General features: G+C 51.5%; 8 protein-coding genes across 8 annotated transcripts; 4 read left to right on the forward strand and 4 right to left on the reverse strand.

Annotated features, from left to right (window-relative positions):
- Window positions 1–494: 494 nt before the first annotated feature.
- Window positions 495–1,775, forward strand: PMZ80_010174 (uncharacterized protein; the record flags this gene model as incomplete). The annotated part of the gene is made up of 1 exon (XM_064878565.1): window positions 495–1,775. The coding sequence occupies one exon, from the start codon at window positions 495–497 to the stop codon at window positions 1,773–1,775; it is 1,281 nt and encodes a 426-aa protein (XP_064725644.1).
- A 2,019-nt stretch (window positions 1,776–3,794) lies between these two features.
- Window positions 3,795–4,577, forward strand: PMZ80_010175 (uncharacterized protein; the record flags this gene model as incomplete). Its single annotated transcript, XM_064878566.1, has 1 exon — window positions 3,795–4,577. One exon carries the CDS (start codon window positions 3,795–3,797, stop codon window positions 4,575–4,577), a length of 783 nt encoding a protein of 260 aa, XP_064725645.1.
- A 2,483-nt stretch (window positions 4,578–7,060) lies between these two features.
- On the reverse strand, window positions 7,061–9,984 carry CHS2_2 (chitin synthase I; the record flags this gene model as incomplete). Its single annotated transcript, XM_064878567.1, has 3 exons — window positions 7,061–7,075; window positions 7,160–9,912; window positions 9,969–9,984. The coding sequence occupies 3 exons, from the start codon at window positions 9,982–9,984 to the stop codon at window positions 7,061–7,063; spliced, it is 2,784 nt and encodes a 927-aa protein (XP_064725646.1).
- A 921-nt stretch (window positions 9,985–10,905) lies between these two features.
- Window positions 10,906–12,771, reverse strand: PMZ80_010177 (uncharacterized protein; the record flags this gene model as incomplete). Its single annotated transcript, XM_064878568.1, has 2 exons — window positions 10,906–12,084; window positions 12,748–12,771. 2 exons carry the CDS (start codon window positions 12,769–12,771, stop codon window positions 10,906–10,908), a joined length of 1,203 nt encoding a protein of 400 aa, XP_064725647.1.
- A 326-nt stretch (window positions 12,772–13,097) lies between these two features.
- Window positions 13,098–14,138, forward strand: PMZ80_010178 (uncharacterized protein; the record flags this gene model as incomplete). Its single annotated transcript, XM_064878569.1, has 1 exon — window positions 13,098–14,138. The coding sequence occupies one exon, from the start codon at window positions 13,098–13,100 to the stop codon at window positions 14,136–14,138; it is 1,041 nt and encodes a 346-aa protein (XP_064725648.1).
- An 80-nt stretch (window positions 14,139–14,218) lies between these two features.
- PMZ80_010179 (uncharacterized protein) lies at window positions 14,219–14,665 on the reverse strand (the record flags this gene model as incomplete). The annotated part of the gene is made up of 1 exon (XM_064878570.1): window positions 14,219–14,665. The coding sequence occupies one exon, from the start codon at window positions 14,663–14,665 to the stop codon at window positions 14,219–14,221; it is 447 nt and encodes a 148-aa protein (XP_064725649.1).
- A 139-nt stretch (window positions 14,666–14,804) lies between these two features.
- On the forward strand, window positions 14,805–16,260 carry PMZ80_010180 (uncharacterized protein; the record flags this gene model as incomplete). Its single annotated transcript, XM_064878571.1, has 3 exons — window positions 14,805–14,867; window positions 15,054–15,071; window positions 15,100–16,260. The coding sequence occupies 3 exons, from the start codon at window positions 14,805–14,807 to the stop codon at window positions 16,258–16,260; spliced, it is 1,242 nt and encodes a 413-aa protein (XP_064725650.1).
- A 4,629-nt stretch (window positions 16,261–20,889) lies between these two features.
- PMZ80_010181 (uncharacterized protein) lies at window positions 20,890–21,672 on the reverse strand (the record flags this gene model as incomplete). The annotated part of the gene is made up of 3 exons (XM_064878572.1): window positions 20,890–21,180; window positions 21,233–21,402; window positions 21,609–21,672. 3 exons carry the CDS (start codon window positions 21,670–21,672, stop codon window positions 20,890–20,892), a joined length of 525 nt encoding a protein of 174 aa, XP_064725651.1.
- Window positions 21,673–22,621: the final 949 nt, after the last annotated feature.

The following is a 22,621-nucleotide window of genomic DNA, read 5'->3' on the forward strand; positions in this document are numbered from 1 at the left end:
ACCATCATATTTTGACATCGTCAATTGGTCAAATAACGTTCAGCCCTCTGTTATCAACCTCGATTGCAACCCTTCACAACTTCAATATAGCAGGTTTGCCGAGACAAACATACGCGTTGGTATCGCATGCTATCTTGCCGTCGTCTATTGCAACGAGTAATTGAGCACGCTATTGAAGTCGATTGTTACGAAGTCTCGTACATCGCCGAGGACGGTTTCGGACGCTGAAAATGCACTTTCGCCTGGTGCCTCCCCACGAAGACGAAAGTACGGGGTCTGAACAAATGCAGAGGGATGTCACTGAACAGATCCCCTGCTAACGAGATCTTGGATCCGGGAACGAGCAGATACAATCGATATGGAGCGCGTATTTGGGAAAGGCTATAAGAGCTTGCCATGTCAATACAGGTTGTGGTGAAGACGATGCTTCGCACAGTCGGTCCTCCTTCAGCGGACGTCCAGCTGCCATCGTCCACGAGTCTATAGAAGGGACTATGGCCAAAACCCATCCAGTGAACAGCTACGATGGCGAACCTGCGAAAGCAGGCACTTCTCTGCGTGCACTGAATCAGCTCGAGCTTGCCCCTCACGACTTTTGGAGAGTAGATGTGGAAGCAGCCGACTTCACCGAGGAGGACACCAGGCTGACCAGAAAGCCTCTCATTTATTACTCTTTGGTATTCAAGATATGGTATGACATTGCACTCGGTACACACATTTCCTACGCAGCAGCACACTTGCAAATCACTTCTCATCCCATTGCTGTCGTTTCTCCTACCGCGATGAAGTGTACTGCTTTTCCCTTACGACCAACCTCTCTGGAGGAGGTCACCACCGCCGTCCGGGCAGCCTTACAGTCCAACTACGCAAATGCAAGAATCGAGGTAGCACAATGTCCAGACCTTCGGCGTGCCCCCTTCAACCTTGCTTCCGAGGGCCTCTGTGGAAGACCAGTAATAGCAGATATTGGCGGACAACCGAACTTGTTCCCTCGTCCACTTCTTGATAAGAAGTACTCCATGATCGACATAGCCAAAGACCATATGCAGATGTCTCTCAAGCAAGGCATGCTCATTGGTGCAGGTGCTGGGCCTTTCCACGTCGTTGGCCAGAACTCTGAGCTGGCGCCAAATGTAGCCTGGAAGGATGCCTTCGATAATGTTACGAATTTGACGCGCTACGCCAAGATTAACAAGGGTAGTCTTTCCGGCTCAGTCGCATGCGAGAAATGTCCCTCGACGGATTGTGCTTTGATGATGAACCTCTTCGGTTCGTCTGGGTTGCCAGGCGAGGTCATCAAAGTTACTGCTCGAAAGCGCACTGGGTCGACGGCGTCCTTCACAGATGTCATCCGCTTCGCTCTCCACGAGCACTTTGGTGACGCACGACCGGTCTCGCTCGGAGGTGTCTTCGTGATTCGCAAAGGCAAAGCAAATTTTCATGTGATGCCTGACTTCCCGCCAGACAATGAACTACCTTTCGACAGTCGCGAGCAGCTTAACGATTGGCTTACCTACCATGACTTCTCTGTTTACGGCGATGGCAAGAACGATGAGATCGTCTGCTTGAGCGTGCTTCACTCTGCGGATCCTGATAAGCAAATGGGTTTGAGGATGGAACATACCCATTGTTTTAGTCTTGGCGACAGGGGTGGGCATTATCACTATGACCTTGAAGACGAAGAGGTTGAGTACGAAGGATATTTCAATGTTGCTGAGACAATCTATAGGGTCGACCGACCCGAGGTAACGCTGCAGAGGGATTTGCATGATTGAGAACACGGCTGTGCGTCATGAACTGAACTTCGGATGATCACACTTTGAGCTCAGCGTACTAACTGACCGCTCGAGTTTCAATGGAAATCAGCGCACCACAAGCATTGTGATCCCATTCTGCGAACGCCACTACCCAGCTGCCACAATTCAGACATGCTTCTCTTTCTGCACTATAGATTCTCAGCGCATTCGCGGAATCAAGATGAGGCCAGGTGTTCGTGAACCAGGTTTTGCACTTCCGGACTGCGGGTCCTCAGGCTTCTAACCTCAAACAGTTCAGCCCAAGCGTACCAAGTCTTCTCTCAGCACAACCAATATCTGTTTAGCGATGGTGCGGCAAGGTCCTCAGGCGACAGAACCAATGTCCAAGCTGGATTGATCCTGATATATAAAGGAATCCTGGTCCCAAAGTGTTTTGGAACTGACTGCAGTTTCTGGACAAGCCCAAGCAATTGCTCTGATCAGTACTCTGTATAGAACTCAGTGTAGCAACACCCGTCAACGGAACCAAAAGACCCTCACAATCGACACAATGCCTTCAGAATGGATGGAACGAACATACCTCTTTGCTGCAAACGTCGACCGCAAGCGTAATGCAGCGAGGTGTACGGCGGCTGTGACGACATACAGCTATGAACAGCGTCGATTGCAAATATACCAGTGCGACATTTGGTTCGACATTGAGCTAGACCCCTACAATCCACAAGTCATCAACATTCAACTTCATCACGTCGAAGAAGAATGGGAAGCAATCGGGCACCGACGCTTACCATCTGGACGCACTAGACGTCCCAGATCTCATTGAGAAAACGCGCGGTCGGGGACCTGATCTTGTTACGGTACGAAGTCTTCGCACACTGAGGCCTTGCACGTAACGTGCACGAGAGCCGAACAAAGCATTCGATGCTCGCCGTTTCTCGGCTATGCCTCGGACTTCGACTACAGCATCCGCCATTTCTCACCAGTTCCCACCACGTTTCCTTTGTTCAACTAGTGTTGAGACTGGCAGCGGTGAGCTCGAAGTGCGTGGGTTGCTGGGTATGGCTCGGAGTCGACCTGTACGGAACTGTCCAAGTTTGAGTTCAGCCAGCCTCTTCAACACACCCCACTTCTGTACCTGTCATTGCTGGATAAAACATGTGGGTCCCACTGATGCATTGCGCAGACATCAACAGCTGCTCACGAATACCTCGGGAGGAAGCAGCACATTTACTTGCCCAAATCAGCAAAGCATGTATTGTGTATGGTCGTCTATGCGGTCAACATGAAGATTATGCAAGGATAGTCTGAATCTCCAACAAATGACAAATTCTCGCTCGCAGCTTCATACTATGTCTATAAGTTGGTCTCGAGCATCATGCTCGACGACGGCTCTCGTGCGTGTTAACATGGGCAACCAATGGCCCAGCACGAACGTCATTACTTCAATATCCTTCGAGCCGCCCATACTCACGCTCACCGCAGCTAGGTCGACCAGGAAAACCCCATGAGCGATATCTTTTGCAGGTCCTCGACTTCAAGCAACTTCTGTCCAATGGCCGCCCGCACAATCGTCGTTGCCTATACATGCAGCAGCATGAGCACTTGCTCGATGGTGGTACCCCTTCAACCACATCGTTGCGCTGCATACTTGCTCAATCGACCACCCTTCTTAGCACCCCTACCTCAATACCATTCGTCCACAAGCTGCAGGTCCTCTTATATGTTGGTACTATACCTCAATATGCCTCATCAACTCTTTCGATCAGATTCTTTGCTGGCAATGTTCTGCCTATTGAGCACATATCTGTGGTGCCAGATGAAGCACAAAAAGCGGGAGACTTCTCGTTCTGCTGTTTTCCTCCTTCTCTCTTCTTTACCCGCGAGACGTATATTCAGCAGCATCATTCGTGATACAGCTACTCTATACATCTCATTTGCAGCTATCAGCAGCAGACAGGGTCTATACTTGTATATTCAAGCTCTCTTGCTTATTCAAGCATTACTATATTCTCAGAAGTCCATCACTGACTCGTCAGAATGGCTTCTAACAACTCTCTATCCGGCAAGGCTTCAGCATCAGCTGTTTCCGAGCCATGGCGACCAAGGGGAAGGTGGAGTCAGTCCAGAACTTCTCCATCTTCATCCAGCGAGTCACTTATACTCGCTCCAGCCACCAACTTCGGCACGAGAGGCCGCAATACCTCTCTGTCCAGCATCTCAAGTGGTAGCTCCGCCACCACTAGCACCACCACCACCACCACCAGCTGGGGCGGACGCTCGTCCTCCCCAACCCAGCTAACGAAGAATGGATCCAAGCTCCATATCTTCCACCACAACAGCGACAACGCCCAGCGTGCCAAGGCCACCAACGACTATAAGGAGGCCGAACTCTCCTTCAAGATCTGGCTCCTCGAAAAGGTCATTGAGCACCACAACTCAAAGATTTCTCACTTCCGCCTCGCCGACCTCGAGGCATTGGTCGACAACACAGTGGAGAAGCGAGAGGCGCTCAAGGCGGGCTGCCTCAACATGGAGAAGCTCCAGCAACTCGTCGGGGAGGCCGCCGGTGCCGGCGTCAAGCTCAGCTTTGGCGCCAAGCTTGACCTTGGGGATGCCATCAAGGGCCGGTGGTATGTTTCGGAGAAGTGGTTCGTTGGCGATGAGAGCCAGCCGATCCACGATGAGTGGACAAAGGGGCTGGAGAAGGCACTCCAGATTCTTGAGGGGAAGGTGTCTGTTGCTGCATCCGTTCCGGCACCTCGGACTCCTGAGAAGAAGAGGTCCGTGGAGGAGCTTCAGGCAATGGCGTCTTGGCGGTGATTATTGGCAATGATCTGACCGACTCTCTCTGATGCTCTGCAGTCAGGGATCTCAGTCTGATCTGAACCATAACTCATTGTCGTCATCGGCACTTCCACCTCAATCTATTATCGACACAACATCACATGGGTCTCAGATCCTGTAGCATGCAGTATCCATACAACACGGTGCATGCACAACACAATTGCACGTGCACTCTCGCCTCTGGGAGCAACAATACATTGATCCATCAGCATTGCAGCTGCCGTCACAACACGGTAATCTCAACCACTCGACCATGCGACAAAGCTCGACAACCCTATGCACGCTGTAACGCAACCGCATGGTAGCCCACACCTTCCGTGGTGCTAAGCACTCTCAACACTACGACAACACAGATTGATATGCACGCTGGACTCGCAGCTTCCATCACGGACTAGGATAGGATGGCACCTTCCGCTCCACTACACGTATTCAGCAACATTTCGACGCAGCACAAGCTGATCCAATCAACCTATGCAAGCTGCACGACAGCCACATCTTCGGTACATGCCACTTGCGGTGCTCAGTCACACAATATTCAGGCACAAGTCCCCGCGGCCATGCCAACGGAGAGATCAACACCGACAACAGCAACTGCACTCCAGGGGTCTTCTCATTCAAGCCAGCTCGCTTTCGCCATAGACCACAACATTTCTACATCGACAGAAGGTCTACATCCATCGACAAGCCTGTCGTCGCATACCTTTCTCTTCTTCCACGATGCACGATTTCCCACACAAGCGCACCAGCACGACCAAGCATCTACTCGCTCGGTCCCTCTACAACACCATCGCTGCGGGCTGCAAATGCAGGCACCGATAACGCAGGAGCCATGCCTGTCAAGCACCGCAGGACAGGGAACATATAAGGATTGACACGAGGAGGAACAGTGGAGCATCCAACCGGGTATTCGGGACAGGGCAGAGCAAAGCAGAGCAGAGCAGAGCACATAGAACCCCCCAAGTACGACACATCAAAGCCACCACTCACTGGGCCACGACAACGTCCACGTTACCATCATTGACGTAAGATGCTGGCAACCTACTACAGCAAGCTATAGCGGCAGAAGACACGACGCGAGCGGGGTCCAACGCTTGCATCACCAACATGTACCATTACAGCATTGCCACAACAACCACTCGATGGCTCATCGTCGCTTGACAAATCAGCGTCAACAGATATGTGCTCTGCGCTGCCCCACGTGGAGGAAGGAAGAAAGCGGTCTGATACGGGAGTGGTGGGTGAGGGATGACATGAACCTTTCATTACAGCAAGGACACCAAGAAGGAACACAACAACATACAACGGACTTCGGATCAGACGGAACGGGAAAGGGGCGGGCTGTGTGGAACAAAGCGCTGGGACCACAATCTGAACATTACAAGTACACATATCATACTCACTGGGGTGATGGGGAGGACATACGACTTGGGATGCGACAGGATGGCTACGGGGTAGGGTGGAACCAAGTGCTGGGACCACGTTATACAACTACACACATCATACACACGAGGGCGGAATACTACGATTTTAGGAGGCCATGGACGGATATTGGTTCGACAGCTACGTTGCTGTGCTTGTGGGCCTGCTCGGGGATATGGTACGGGTGATACGTTCGATCTTATGAGAAGGAGGAATGTCGGAGCCTGTTTGTTTCTGTCGGCGCGTTCTGTTTGGACATATTTGAGCTTCGGCTGCATATATAGTTAGTTCCTGCTTTGTACCTACCCGCACCGGGAGATCGCTCGGACTTCGAGCCGAGGCATGGGGAGTAGACACTCGGTGGAGTGGTATAGCCCCATAATCAATCGTATCTGACTGACCTGTAACTTACACGTTCTGCAAGACTGTTTCCTTCTTCATAACCATCTTTCAATACCACCAAGACTGTAGTAGAAGCAGTAGAGCGGTCTGTCTCACGGGCGGGAGACACAGCACTCATCCATTCGAAATTGTTACAGCGCATCGTGTAAGCTTTCATAGCATCAGTCAGGCTCGAGGGTGCTGCCAATACGTGACCGAAGGTAATGCACACGCATGATCTCATTATCCAGTGAGCAGCGGATGCAGCAAGGGACTCAGTGACAGGACGGTGTCGATTCGAGAAGTATTGCTCAACAGCATGGCTCTGCGAAGTGCACGATCATAAGCATGTATTGTTGTCATCTCATCGCTTGATCTCATCGCTTGCCAACAATCCAAGCTTCCTGTGCCTGCATGTCCAACCAATCTCGCAATAAAAGCATTCTGTACGCAAAACATTTGTATACAATCGAGGGTATCGTTGCGTTTCGTCCCAACCCAACTCGTGGCACATCCAAACGTGCCAGATTTCCAGATCCAACGCCAAGCTCCCTGCAAACTCTTCGTTTCAATTCTAGTCGTGATTGTAACTCCTGTGCGCTCGATTCAGAAAGTCGCTTTTGTTCGGGGCTCGAAGTCGTGAATCGATGCTCTTGTACCTATACACCGCGGAACTGCAACTGTTAGCCTCACCCTCAAACACCACCAAGTCATCGCAGACCACGGCAAAGGCAAGAAAGGGGGAGAAGGGTACTCACAATCCTAACAACCAAAAACCAACACGCCCCCACAAACCGAAACGCACTCAACCCCGCCACCGACCACAACACAACCCCCATATAAATCGTCCCATTATGACTCCCCGCATCCGGATCAGTATTAATAGTCTGAAACCCACCCACATTAAGCACAGCCGCGACAAGTATAAAATTACTCAACATCCAGCACGTCACCACCGTGGATCTAAAACTCTTGTAGTAATCCTCCTGTCTGTCCGCCTTGGTGAGAACACGTTTATCCTTCGGTGGCTTTGTCGCGAATTTCACAAGTTCAGACTGGTATTGGGCGTTTAAGTCGCCGTCGTCTTGGGGGATGGTGACGTCGACTTTCCCGTCGGGTTTGACTGTTGCGGAGGGTAACTTCTCGGCTTTGTCGTCGCCTTTGGTGCCCCAGGTGATATCGTGGGTGTTGCAGAAGGCGTAGATATTGAGGACGTTGATGTAGGTTGGTGTTAGGACGATGTATTGGATGAAGCAGGTGAACATGTGCCAGGGGTCCAGAAACAGAATTGAGGCCACGAACCAGAGGACGTAGGTGGAGGCGAGAGAGACGATGATGGTGAAGAATTGGTAGTCTGTGAAGACGGTGGTGAAGCTGAAGTCGGAGGCGGCGACTTGTTTTTGGATGCTGCGCACGGTGAGGAAGACGGCGGCGAAGGTGAGCCAGACCATTAGCAGGGACCAGAAGATTACCATTGCTAGGTAGGATTTTCTAGATCCTTGGGGGCGGTTGCCCATGGCGAGGATGAAGCAGTAGAGGAGGGTGCCGATGTAGACGATTTCGAAGATTGCGCCGAGGATTGTACCGGCTGTACTTAGGGTGTCTTTTGTGCCGAGGGAGGATGTGAGGAGTTTGAAGACGAGGAAGAAGTTTCCTATGGCGAACCAGGCGAAGAGCATGTTGACTGTTTGGTAGACGTTCTCGATCAGCAGCATGAACTTGCGCATTGCGCTGTGATCGGAGCGCCAGAGCGAGAAGAAATGGGCGATTGCGTAGACGGCTGCGAAGAATGAACCGTTCAGCCAGCGACGTCGCTGCAGGATGAATTCTGCTATGCCGTCTGGGACATCGGTTTCTCCTGAGGCGGATTTGACGTATTGGAGGATCCAACGACAGTTGCGTTTCGTTACTAGCTCGAAACAGAGGATTCGATCTTCGGCCAGGTACATGTTTGCGGTAAACACACCAGCATCACCACCGTGTAGAGTCTCGCCTTTGAAGTACTTCTCTAGTGGACCTTCGCCGTTCTTGTCGTTCTGAAGGGCGACGTAGCGGTAGGCTGAGAAGGCACCTGGTAGGACAGAAATGAAGCCAAATGCTGACTCGAGCGGTTTGTCCAGGATGTTGGACATCTTATACTCGAAATTCTGTGTTGCGATAAGCGGATTGTAAAGTTTCTTGCCATGGTCCAACATGACCTTGATCTCTCCACAAGCACCACCACACATGGGTTCGAGGTCAAAAGCTTTCCATAGCTGGTATATCGAGTCTTTGCCAGGTTTTGTACCTGCGTCGAGGAGAACGCAAACATTGGGATCCAGCACACGTCCGAAGGCCTGGAAGAACCATCTGTGAGAATTGATCTTTTTCTGATTCTTTTCCTTCAGGCAGAACAGCATTTGCATTGGTGTTCCGGATCGTGGTTTCAGGCTGACTTGCGTGCCCTTGATTTCCAGCCCGACCTGGGTGGTGTATTCGTAGACGTGGGCTGTCACATCTTTACCGTTGACCTGCTGCTTCGCGATACCATCTTGGTATACACCTAAACCAGCAAGCACGGCTTTCGTTCTTTCGTTGATCTTAGCACGACCGTCACTGACCACACAGACAACAATCTTCTTCCAGGCGTCCTTACCCCAGGTCTTGCTCGTCGTCCGATTACACATGTAGTCGATGTTCTTCATTACGCCTATCAAGGTTCGTGCAAACAGAAACTCGTCCTCGTTGTACATGGTAATAACAATAAACAGCTCGGTCTGTCTCGGTTTCGCGAACAATCGCTGACGTAAGGTAAAGCGCTCATTGTAGAAATCCTTAGGGTCGCATGTTGCAGCTGAGTATCGCATATGCGTGAACTCGTCTCTTTCTGGCGGCGCGGCATGAGGAACTTGACTCAGCAGTGCAGGTGGTATGGGACAATCGAGCACGAGGTTGCCGTTAAAGAGCTGAACTTCCTTCACGGTCTTCCACCGCCTTACTCCTCCTCCCTGCGGAGGTGGGGTGGGCTCGTGATCTGGATCATCTTGGTATGAGTCTGGGTCTGGGCCGTAAGGTTCGTCTGGTGCTTGGAGGATTGGACGGTTGTCGTCGCCTGGGGTGTATCGGTCTGGTGGTTGATCGTAGGGTGTCAGGTCATAATCTTGCTGGACTCGAGGGGAGTAGGGTCGATTGAAATATGCATCATGGTGTTCCTCTGGGGATATAGCATAGTCTCCGCTCGAATAGTTGTTCACTGGCAGCGGTTGTCTGTGGTCATCATCGTAACGATCGTTATGGCCGTAGCTGTTGTGAATATTCTCGACTGAATATGTTGGCTGCATTGCTAGTCTGTCACTTGATGCCATAGGCATCTGCAGATGCTGTTGCGAAGGAGGAGCTAAGCCATAGTCTTGTTGTGCATAGTTTCGTTGGTCGTAGGGCTGTAGAGGTAGGCCTGGTGAGGGTGATCTAAGAGGTTGCGGCCGGTGTGTAGGTGAGTAGGGATCGTTGTGGACAGGACTATCTTGTCTCGCTGTCAGCGGGTTAGTTCCATGACTCTGGCAGTGGGTAATAGAGTGGATAGCATACTCAAGTTGTAAGCCATGGCTGGCAATGACAGTGGTCCGTGACCGGCGAAAGAATGTGAAGGTCAATGTCAGCAGTCTTTGAATGTGCTTTCCAACACAGCAATGAACGACAGTGTCTGCGCCGACTTGAGCAGAACCGTCTGCTTGGGGCTGATCTCGAGATGTAGTGTAAAAGATGGTGATGCGACTCGGAGGTTGGTTTGTTTACTGCTGCAGATCGTCTCACTGCATACAGGTGACGGCAGGTTGTCTACTTGAGCCGTCTTTCGTGCGCAACGACCGACGAAAGGTTCTAGAGAACGAACAAGACTGTTACAACTTCAACACACTGCGCAGCCTGAGATCATGTCGGCGTTCAGCCTGTCAGCTGAAAGCGCAGTCGTCGCAGGAGTGATATGAATCGCCTGTGGCTTGTAGATGTAGGTGGATATGTTGCCCCGGACTAACCAGGAAATGAACGAATCAATGACCGCTGGCCTAGGCTTAGGCGCTTTTCATGTCCGCAAGCTGCAGTTTCAGGCAGGAATCTCACAGGGATTTGGGCTACCAGAGGCTATCGAGTCGCGTCGCCAAGCAACCACTCAAGATCTTCACGCTGCTTATCCGCATCTTCGGTCGTGTCTGCCGTCAAGCCACGCCATTACTGACATGTCACCATCTATTTTTGTTCAGGAATATGATGCGTCCTTCCCCACGACTCGTCTCTTGAGCCATCGATTGCATAATGCTACGACAATTTTCCAAGGGTTGTTGAAGGCAAGGCACTCTCGGCCATCTCGTGCTCGGAATACAGAATTTCCCAAACTGTGCCACCAGGAGGAGGCTGAAACATGTGTGCGACTCATTAGTGTTGCTACCCTCGCCAGATGCAGCATGCAAATGCAAGGATTCCTCTACTCGTACAAGCGAAGCCAGAACAATTTGTGGCCTCGTCTTGCTTATGTCACCCTTTCAGCCTCGCTCCGCCCAAGCACACGTAGAGTACCAGCTGGATCTGGTGTAAGTCCCTCTTGCACCTCACGGTCTAATGCTTCTAGCGTTTCGAGAACACCTTTCCAAGTATCTCGGCCGATGTGCTCATCGTCTTTCATCAACCTCCAATTAGGACTCGGTTCAGTGCGCAGCCACTTGAAGTCATCGACTTGGTCGTACATGTTTCGCGACGTATTCTCATTTCTGCCGTCCGCTGAAAACACGGATGGCATAGTGGTGAATCTGATATTTGAGCAGTCCTCAATGATAGGTCGACTTGAGCAGTAAAGGTAAACGTCAACATTGTGAGAGTCGTGCATCCTGAATTGACGGCATGATAGAGCAATTGTACTGTCGTTAAGCCCTGTCATATGCACGGGGCCGCTGATATTTGGTGCGAGGATAAAGGACCACGAGATGTTGTTCAATGTCAAGGAGGAAGGTGCAGGAGTGGTTTCGCTTGGTAAGGGCATAAGATTGATGACTGACGATTTGACATTGGAGACAACGCAGCTTTGCCCTGCTTGCGATAGACCAGTCTGCTCAGCACCTTCCCCACGTCCTGGGCAACGAAGGTAGGTGCCTGAGACTGACTCGATCGAGATGTGCGGTGGCTCAGGCCTAGCAGTAGGTTCTGCTGTTGGTTGCCTCTCGTCCCTGTCCTGACTTGTGTCTCGACTTGATGACAAGTGTGTTGGCGGCGATGCCATGGCAGGCACTGCTAAGCCCCGAGCAACAGCATTCTCTGGATCTCGTAGATGGGAAGGTGTGACGGACCGAGATGTGGTTGTTGAATTTCCTTCCGAAGTAGGCGCTGCCAGCCTCTTGTTCTTGAAGGCGAACTTTGCTTTAGGCGCGTGACTGGCTTGTGTTACGGCGAGCTTGTCGTGTAAGTCTCTAAGCGCTTGGTTGTAGCTTCGCTGGTCGTAGGAAGGCAGTTCTCCAGATGCATCAGCAAGTTCGGCGGAAAGCTTTGTGATGCTAGATAGTGCCTGATCGGCTTTGGTTTTGCGCTCATCCACTGGGGTATCGGGTGTTGAGAGTAGATCGACTTGCTCTTGAAGTAGGCGGATCTGGTTCCGAAAGTGTTGGTGAAAGTCTGCCATCACATTATCGTGCATATGCCGTTTCGCGACCTTGATTATCTAGTATGTCAGTGAAGTTGCAGAGCCCGGTATACAAGGCTGAGCTGAATCAGTAGTATCCAAGGTAGGAATTGTGGGGCAACAGGACAGGTCTGGTGCCGGAGGAAAATGACGAGGTGCAGAGCCGAACATAACGAAGTAGAAACCATTACTGCACACCTAACAAGCCAAAGGCGCATTCTCTAGACTGAAGCGACCGTTGGTCCTGGACAAACCTGTTCCACTGTACGAGCGACGAGACAAAGTGCCCTAGGACTAGGAAACCGTGTGAATTGCCATCTTCCAAAACCGGATGTTGTTGTAATATGTACAGGTCCCATTCATGCTTGCGTTGTCGCACCTGCCTGATCTGCTCCCCACCCTTTCTCGACTTCATTTTCCTCATTTGACACCAGCCTCCCTAGCTCTCTGGTCTTCTAGTTTGGCGTAGAACTGATCTCGGGCTCGGACTCGCGGCAGGTGAAAGCCATACCACCCTGTGACTGATTAGTTATGTGCTATGTCCGGCAGGTTCGGTGACTGACATAGATAGCCGAATGTTGTTCCCAGACCACCGGCGATACTCAGATCCAACACCACATTCCTTCGGAGCATCTACAACGATCCGTGTCAGTTCTCTTTCTTGTCCCTCTCGCAAGGTGTATCCCGTGCTGGTTGACGTACTCCTGTAATGGGAGCGATAGCCATCTTGACTGTTGCAGCTCCTGGCTGACTTCGATTGGTAGGTTGGGAAGTGTCGTGTAGCTTTCAGTCGACTGTGACTTGCCGAGCTGTGAGGTGATGGTCGCGAACGAGCTTCGGAGTGGTATGATCGCCGTCAATGAGCTCAAAGTCAAAGCTCCGGTTAATGCTTGGCACGGTAGTCACAGGGGCCAAAAGCGCAGTTTCGCGGACCACTCCACCTCCATTGATCTACTCAGTCCGCGGTCAGGATCTGGATATTGGTCAAACACAACACATGCATATCACGAAGCTATGATCTTATGACACTACATATTTAAGAAGTCGAGGAGATGACGCTGGTAGACATGAACGAGCCAGGGCAGCCACCGCTCAAGCGACAGAAGTTACCATATCACCACAAACACAGAATACAACACCGGCCACCGATAGTACCTGGCGAACCAGCGCTTCTCCCTCAAGAACTACTCGATAAACTACTCGTTGAGAGCATAAAGACAGTATGCGAGGAACAGGCATACAAGCAAGAGATATACGAGCCATACATTGACTCAGTCGCATTGGAAGCAATACGGAATGCGGCCGATGAATTCGTCCAGAATCTATGCCAGAAGGTGCGCCGGTCCATGAATGCTGCTAGACGCAACACACCCATTGCGCCCGACTTCGACTCTGCATTCTATGCGCTGGATCTCCCTCTACCAGATGACCAGCTGTCGCCTTATACCACCAAACCAGAAATCAACCCACCTCTCCTCCCGACTCCTCCACCAGACGACGAGCTCCATCACAGTCACGAACTGCCAGAACGACTCTTGGGTCCTGAGCTTAGCAGGCAACAGGATCTCAAGAAATTCAGCTTCAACACCTCGTCGCTTCCACCCGTGCCCTCGGCGCATACCTATCGAGACACCGCAGTCTTCCTTGAGCGCGAAACAGATTCGAAGCGCATTCGAGAACTAGCCACCGAGGAAGGGAAACTTGGTGAACAAGCACTGCGCAAGTTAGCCGGTGCTGCTAAACTTGATGTCGCCCTGTCGACTGAGCCGGAGACAAGATATGTGAAAGATCGGAGGCCGAGAAGGTTAAGGCGCATGCCCATCTTGACCGAAGAAGCCATGTTTGAGGAGACCATGCGGGAGTTGTTGAAGAGTGAGCCAGGTGACTTCGAGCTTGGCCCAGTCGTGTCGAGTGAGAAGCAGTATCGCATGCCAGACGAGGGTAGGGTCAAGAGGAAACCGTTGACCACAACTGCGTCGGCGAGGGCAAGTGGTGAAAGTGGAGGTGGAGTGGGCAAGTACAATCTGCTGCCACCGCCTATGTCCAAACCGAAGCCGCCGGCACAGAACGCAGATGTAGCTTTCGAGCTGTGAGATTGTCCTTCAGGTAGCGCAGGTGTTGGATGGCCACATTTTTGCTTCATATGATACCCATCAATACAAAGACAGGACTTTCACTTCCCAGACCAGAAATAACTGCCATACCTGGCAAATGCACTCTCGCCGTCTCCTTTCGCTTCCGTCTTCTGCTTCGTTGTGGCCGCCGCAGCCTGCTCTTCCAACAACCTCTTACTCGGCTTCCACTTATGTCGTCCTTCCCAAGCCGTAGTCTCAACATTGAACTCCTGATTGCCATGCTTGCACTTCCTAAACAACCTCACGAAAGGGTAACACTCCAGTCCTCCCCTTCCGCCATTGTTGGATTTAGTACCGACCAATAAACGCTGCTCGATCTCTTCCTGTGTTGTGCAGCTGTATTGCACTAATTCGTAGAGCTCGCAGTCGCGTTTTAGGTCAAAGTCTTTTGGTAACTTCCGTGATTTCTCCTTGTAATCGACGTCGTGTAGGTGTATGCGGTTTTCGAGTTCGCTGACTGCGAAGGTCTTTTCGGGTGGTGCCATGATGAGATGGTGCGGGTGCGGTCGCGATGAGGGATCGAGATGAAAGCTGACTTTCGAAATTTGGTCACTATCGGCACTTCTACCCTTCGACCATCATATACTTTTAGACTACCGAAGCATCGTTGCCGACAATGCTGGCATGTCGGCCGAAGTGTTTGGCGCAAAGCTGCTGGCAGAAGTACAAGAAGAATCTCTAGCTTCGGTAAGCCTTCGAATCGACCCAAGCGTCCTTTCCACATATGGAAATCATGCCTTCACTACCTTCTAGAGTCCCTCTTCCCTCTACTGCCCATGTCCGACCTGACCCTTGCTATGAGCGCGCATTCAGGAAGGTCTCCACGATGCACTTGTTTTGTTTGACTACTTTCAGGCCTACTAATGCTACCAGAACGATGCCAGAATGAAGGTCAGTCCACTAATGACATGAACTCTAGCTCCTATCAGAACTTCGTGCGTTTCAAACCCCTCAGCCAAGAGCAGTTACCGGCCTGCCCGAAGTCGACAACATAATCGAAGTATACCGCTACCCTCCCGCAAACACCTCAGCACATGCAGGGAGGATATCATCTGACTTCAACATCCCCTCCGAGGATGACTTCGACCACGACCACGAGTACTACGAAAGCAACCTTTCTCCTACCCGAGGTCCACGAGTCAAAACTACCAAACCCAAGCCACTAATCATTCACATCAGTCCTGGACCTCATGGTTCACCCGCCGCCACAGCTCACTTACTCTACCAGCTTACAGCTCTCTCCATCCTACCACGCCAACATGGCGGAAAGCACAGCACAGTAGCCTTTGTCGACTGCACCAACACGTTCAGCGCAACCCAGCTCTACAGAATCACTCTTTCACACCTCCGCAGCTCGAAGAGTAGCACCCAACTTCCACCAGCTGCATCCACCATCATAGCCAAAGACGCCTTGAGCCACGTCCACGTCCTCCAATGTACATCCTCCCGCTCCCTCCTAGCAACACTCAAAGACCTACCAACTTACCTTCTCGACGCAAGTGCCCACCACTCCTCCGACCGCCCATTCACCCTCCTAATCATAAACGGCATAAACGCCTTCCACTACCAAGACAGATTCACCGCCGAACTCACCCGCCTTGAAACCGTCAACGTTGGACCCATTGCGCCCTCCGAGTCGCTGTCAACGCAGATCCTCACCGAGCTGAAGAAGATACAGGCTACGTTCGAGTGCACGGTAATCTACACCACGTCCTCATTTCCATCCTCATCCTCATCCTCAGCACTCCCAACCACCACCACCGCCACAACCCCCGCCACACGCGACGATACCTCCCCCCTCCCCGCCCCAAACGACACCGCAGGGCTGGACATCTACACCCGCTCCGCCCTCCTCAATCTGCATCCAAGCAGAGTCGGCGTCGCACAGTTTGCGCCAGCAATGAGTCTTGAAGAATGTCTAAGGGATAAGGAGAAGAGAGGCGAAGCTGTGAGGAAGGCGAGGTACTGGGTTGGGAGTAGTGCGGGTGGGCTTGGTGAGAGGAGGGACATTAGGACAGGGCATGGGGAGTTGGGGTTTGGTATGAGGGTGTTGAGTGGGGGTGAGGTTGTGTTTGAGTGAGACGATGAAGTGGTTGGGGGGGGGGATGTATGTATAACAGCACATGGAGGTGAAAGACAAAACATCTAGTGATCTGGCCGCGGAAGCCACTGCAATGATCTGTATTCCACAATTTAGCTGCCCCAAGTCTCTCTTGTTGCCGCTCTGCACTAATTTCGCATTTCACGAGCTCTCTAACAACAGTCGTTCGCTCACAAGACCGGTGGGCTATCTGCCTCACCAGGTGCTTGTTCAATACAGTCAGCTCAGCGCAGCCGGCGTTTGTATTCTTATCTCAGCGCGCCAAAACTTTATTTCATATCATAGACCTGCATCTCTGTACTGTCTTCAGCCCGCCACAACCCAGCCTCACACCTACAGACACTGCGTATCCCAAGCCGTGTCCCCAGCTTACTCCCGCAATGGCCAATAGGTCCGATCCGGTCCAAGCAATCCAGGTAAAGATTAACTCAGTTCAGTTCAGTCTATATTCGCGTCACTAATCCTACGATTCTACTCCTCTTGGGACTCATGTCTTCCACAGCCACCGCCACAGCTACACATCAACTTCTTTATATTATACGCGAACAGGCCGACCCAGATACCTCGTCCGCAGCCCTACCCTACCCTACCTGCCCTGCTTCCCGCGCTCTGTGTCGCTCTGCTCCACCGTCAAACTCGTGCTTGCCATGCCATGCGATGTCATGCTATGCTAGAACGCAACTCTGTCTGGAAATTACCATTCCAGGCAGGCACTGAGAGGATCCTGAAATGGGTTGTTTGTTTGTTTGTCGAAGTAAGTGCGTAGGCGGCTGGGGTCTGAGGTTGTTGAGATGAGTTTCTGAGCGCCAATGAGGTAGGTGGAGGACTACGGTGAAGATGGGTAGGCAGTACTGTGATATTGGTCGGTGCGTGGGGATGGTGCGACCGACTGACTGAGTGGGCGGGGCTTGTTCACCGCCGCTGGGTTTGCGTCGAGGTGAGTTGAGTTGAGTTGGGTTGGTGGTCGTGAGTTTGTGGTGGAGAGTTGGGCTCCGGATCGGACTCGTGGAGCTGATTCGTGTCTTTCCGTTGTTGCTGGATTTGGGCTAATGCATGTTCGATCTGGCGCGAGGCATGTAAGTTCTTTGTTGTTTGCAAGCATCGGCTGCGTCGTGATGAGGCGAGCCTCGATCTTGCGCGGTCTCGCAGCTTCCCTCTTGCACTCAAGGAGACCGCTTTTCTGCTTGGGAGATAGATTTCAGCTTGTGTCTGCGATGCTGGCAGCAGCCGTATCTGTCTCGCCCGGTTCCGAGGGTACTCGTGAAGGAGACTTGACGCGAAGTGATCGAGCCCTTGGGAAGCATCAGCCAACATCGTGCTTGCGTCGTGCACGGCGATTTGGCAGCATTGAAGTTTAAATTCGTGCTTATCGCTGCTAACAAACCTCGGCGAAGATGGCCCATTCGGAGGTAAACCGATGGAGATCTTCGCAAGGCTTTTCCGTCAAAGTCCAACCAGTGTCTCAATCTTTGTGGTTGATTGCGCCTTTCGGAGTCATCTCATAGTTTACTAGCAACACAAAGCGCAATTCCACCACACACTAGCGTCATGCCGATCCAAGTATCTCTAGTGATGACTTTACCTTCCGCACACCACTCACCAAGCACCGTGAAGAGAAATGCGAGTGAATTCGTAATTGGAACCGTCAATGACAACTCTATCGTAGAAGGTTAGCACATCTCCGCCAACGGATTCCCAAGCTCTATGCTTTAGGCCATCAATAGAAGGATAACACAACTCACCAGCCTGCCCCACCAACAAAAAGAACCAAATACTCCCCGTCAAATTCGCAACAAGAGGCATTGCATAAGCCGGTTTCGTCAACAGACTGACTAACGTCCAGAACGCAAGTGCGATCTTGCGTGAAAACCATGGTTTCGAGGGTGATAGTGAGGGATGGGTTGTCGGTGAAGGAGCGGTATAGTTAATGGCTGCTTTGCGGATGAAGGGGGTTGTAAAGCCCCAGCAGATTGCGACGAGGAGGAAGGCGAAGATGTAGGCTGTTGCTGGGGGTGTTGACTCTGGTTCAGATTCGGCCATTGTGTGTTGGCAGGTCTTGTCCGGTGAAAGGTAGGATTATCCGCTTTCGAGATAGGTGGTGGGCAGGCTATTGAGGTATGATGCTCGATCTAAGACTACCGGTTCTCAGCTCTGTTGGTGACCAATGGACACTAGTGGCTGGAAGTTTATCCGGCCTCTTCGGTGTAGCGAGTTCAAGACGCCTACTGCAGTGCTTCACGGGATGACTGCTCGAAAGCTTGACGAAGTACGACCCTTACCTGAATTGGTATTGCTGTTGTACGAAACTAGAAGCTTAGGGAAGGCAACTATGCCGATGTAACATGACCTCAATATTGCAAAACTTCATCCTTACCACGTCTGACTTCAGCTGGACGACCTGGTCTCATTCTAGTCGTGCGTGTTCCAGCATAGCAAGTTTCCGCTGGTTCTTCTGGTCATGTTACGGGACCTAGTGGTTCGTGGCCGCAGACCCCACCTAAACAGCCAATCAGGGCTCTACTTGTGTGCTCTTAGTAACTCGACAGAACAAGCCAATGTGTTGTAGCAAGGAAATGACAAGGGCACGGCCATACTCTGGAGATGTCCCATGTGTTAAGGATGGAAAGCAGCACTGAAAGGGTTTTTCGCTGAGGATCAAACTCGCAAATGGACAGCTTCTCGTAAGTTACTAACACCCTAAGCAGCGGGTGATCGCGCTGGACTAGCACACCGGACAGCTTGGTAGCCGCCCCGTACCCACTGCACCCGCCGCACCCCTCATTCTGGCATGCGCGCAGGCAGCAAAAAAACAGAATGCGAATCGAGTTCGAGTCCCGTCCGTGGCACCATAAATTCAGTCGTCAAAAAGGGCAAAACTTCAGCCAAGCGCCGCCTTCACCATCTTCTTTCAGGTCTTCCGCTACTCTATGAGACTTTACGCAGGCTTCCGATGAGATTGGCAGGGCTCAGATTGCGGGTGTGCAATGCAATCCTGGGTATGGTTAAATCCACGCTGATCTGCTAATGGAAACTGAAGACAACTCACCCTGCCGTTCAGGTTGAGAGTGCAGCTGGGTCTTGCCCTGGAACTTGCCCACTGCGCCAACTCACCTGAATTTCCGGGATAGTTGTAGTTGGGGCATATTTGTGTGTTACTTGTATTTGAATGGTTGTTGTGGAGTCATTTAGTGCCAGAGTGTGCCTGGTGGCAGCTAACGGGGCTTAGTGATCACGGCCGTTCACCTATTACGCTGCGCGGGAGGGCCGTGTAGGCTGCGCTTCATTGGTCTGAGCTATGCGACTCTACGGATTCGCATGAAGCGACCTCTTGCGACGCGGGAACGACACTATCGTCGCAGAACAAAGACATGTGGAACGACCGCCGCACCGTGCGAACAACAGGGCGCTTACGAGAGGCAGGTTCGGACGATCGATGTGTTGTCACAGTCACACGAGCTGGATTATTCCCTTTACCAAGTTCAAACTGCTATATTGACTTGATACCGGCCCCCGTTTGTTACGCGCAATGCGCAAGAAGATCTTGAACAATGGCGCGATGAACCTCGAAGAGACCCAGTGAGATTTACTGACGATAATTCGGGACGGCATGAATAGTAAAACAGCCTGCTCAGCATGTGCTGGATGGGACGCTGCTGACGACGAAGTGTTGACTTGCAGTCTGCCAGCCGAACCACTGCGATCCATGCTGCTTTCCCAAGGTTTCCTCTGTGTCATTCTTTCTCTATGCGGCAAGGTCACTGATTAGTTTGGAGAATAATGGCTCCGTTGGAAATCATAGCAGATTTCCTTAGTATGGAATGAGATTACCTGCCAGCCTACCTTCAATCAGGGAGTCAAGGATCAGACCTCGATACGTGCTTATTCATCGAGCCAGCATTAGTCGTACATAATAGCGCTGTCAGTCATTGACACAGGGTTCAATCCTACGCCATCTCTTCTAATCCAAACAGGCGCATAGAGCCACGTAGCCTTGACTAGATTCAGGAATTCAACACGATACTTTCCACTCCTGCAAGCTGGCGACTCAGAAAGAACAAACGTCGAATCCAGCCTCGATATTCGAGTGCCCACCTCCGTAGACCGAGGGTCTGCAGAGCACAAGCTGACATATAATATGCACACCCACAAGGGCACGACGATCTTCACGAGATTGTGTCCATGTAGCATCCATGGAGGGCATAGTCTTGGCCAGCTCGGACGAACTCTTGGGTCGACACGCTGTAGTTCGGAGGAACACGATGTGCTCGGTTGCAGGCTGTAAACTGTTTCCAGCTACGGGAGCATGAGCGCACGGCCGAATTAGAAGAAGTATGTAGGAAACGTGATGAAGAGCAGCAAAACACGTTTGCAGGTACCAAGCAGGTAATGTAGTTTGGCAGAGAGTTGAAATTGATGCATTATCATGTTACAAGTTTGCTCGGCCTCCGCCGTTATGCATTTTAACATGTTGATCTTATACACGCTTTTAGGCACTATACCGGCGTACCTCGTTCAATGCTCAACGCTTGCAAGCATTCCTGCCAGGATAAAACCTCACCCTTGTTGGAAACCATGTTCATACACTCACTAACACGAAAGGATCAACGCTCAAGATCGAGACTTGGAAAGTTCGCTCTGTGCTTCGGCAGTCGGGCCGCCCTTCACAGGCCGCTCAGAACCAGTGACCTTCTTCTCGCCTTCGGTGATGTCGTGCAAAGTTTGACTGTTGATGGGTTGACCAGCGTGGCTCTGAGCAGCTGCAGCGGGACCACCAGCTACTGGTCGCGCAGAGCCAGTGATGTTTTTCTCTGCTTCGGTGATGTTGTGAATGGTCTGCGAATCGAACGTGCCGGTCCCAGATGTCTGGGTCTGGTTGCTGCCTAAGTTTGCGGCATTACCCTATGTGATGTTAGCCCATGACTACAACGAACGGAGTATAGGAAGGACTCACTCCGCTCAAGATGCTCTGAGCTGTGGCTGTCGGACCACCAGCTACACGTTCACCGCCAGTGATCTTCTTCTCACCTTCTGTGATGTCGTGGAGGGTCTGGCTGTTAATGGGCTCGCCAGCGTGAGACTGGGCTTGTGCTGTAGGACCACCCTTGACAGGGTTCTCCGAGCCTAATAGATCGTTAGCATTTTTACAAACATACAGTCGCTATTGCTCTTCGGAACGAGTTTCAGTGCTCAAGGTCATGCCGCGGCGAAGAACGTGGCCAATATCACCACCACGCAATGAGGCGATGGACGGTCAAACTGTGACCAAACCGTACGTCGGGACGGCCGTAACATAGCCAAACACAACTTGACAGCAAGGGAGTGCATACCTGTGAGCTTCTTCTCGGCATCTGTGACCTTAGAAATGTTCTCGCTGTTGAGATTGGCTGCCATTTTGTATGTACTTCTCGAGAATTGTCTTTGTGATTGTCTGAGGTGTGACTTTGTGCTTTGTGTAAAGAGTCGTGAGATTCTAAGTGAAGCTGACATTTTTATGATGAAAAGTCTGTGACTGCCGTTTAATTATCTAATTGCTTCGATTGTTTGCTCTTGCCTGCAGATGAGGCAGGAGCTACGCGTTATGAAGCAAAATATTGGCTCGGACAAGGCTGCGAAATGCATGATGCTTGCTCTAGCCTTGACGACATATGCCGGATTCAGTACTGATCGTCTTATGATGCATTTTGATTCACCTAAAAGCTCCATAAGTCGTCGCTTCGAGCAACTTGCCGCCTGAATTTTGTGCTTGAGTGGACACGCCACGCCTCGAATCTCATCAACGTCATGGAACGGTCGGAAAATCCCCAGTTCCGAAGTAGGGGGCCACGTGACGGGTAAGTGCCGTGAGCAATCTAAGCACTGCTTTTCTGGGTTGTGAGGAGGCAACAATGCATACATGAATGGCATTGTGAGAGTCGTGCTTACAGTACTTGTAGATGAACTGGTTGAATCTGATGTTCAGTCGTCCATTCTCTTACTCCACAATGCGCCAGCAGCACAAGCAGGTTGATAAGTCAGCTCGGTCTGCTGCATGGGTCGCTGAGCAATCTCGTCACCGATGAGCTCAGCTTGCTAGGCATTCTTGTCTGTCGTCGAGACAGTTAGCTCTCATTGTCCGTGCTCCAGACGCAGTCATCCGACAGCTCTCACCACGGGCCGGGCTCCAGCTTGACCACTGAGGTCTTTACACCGCAATGACCTTTCGACAGGGCCACCATTTTTTTCAAACAAGGCTATCAGCTTCGTCGAGCGAATGTATATCTAACAGCAGCGTCCGCTGCCTCTGTTCAGTCAGTAGAACCAGGTTGGAGAGAAGTGCTTAGGGTCGGCCCATTTCGCATCA

Source organism: Knufia obscura (genome assembly GCF_036327395.1).
Source record: "Knufia obscura strain CCFEE 5817 isolate CBS 148926 chromosome Unknown scaffold_16, whole genome shotgun sequence".
NCBI lineage: Eukaryota > Fungi > Ascomycota > Eurotiomycetes > Chaetothyriales > Trichomeriaceae > Knufia > Knufia obscura.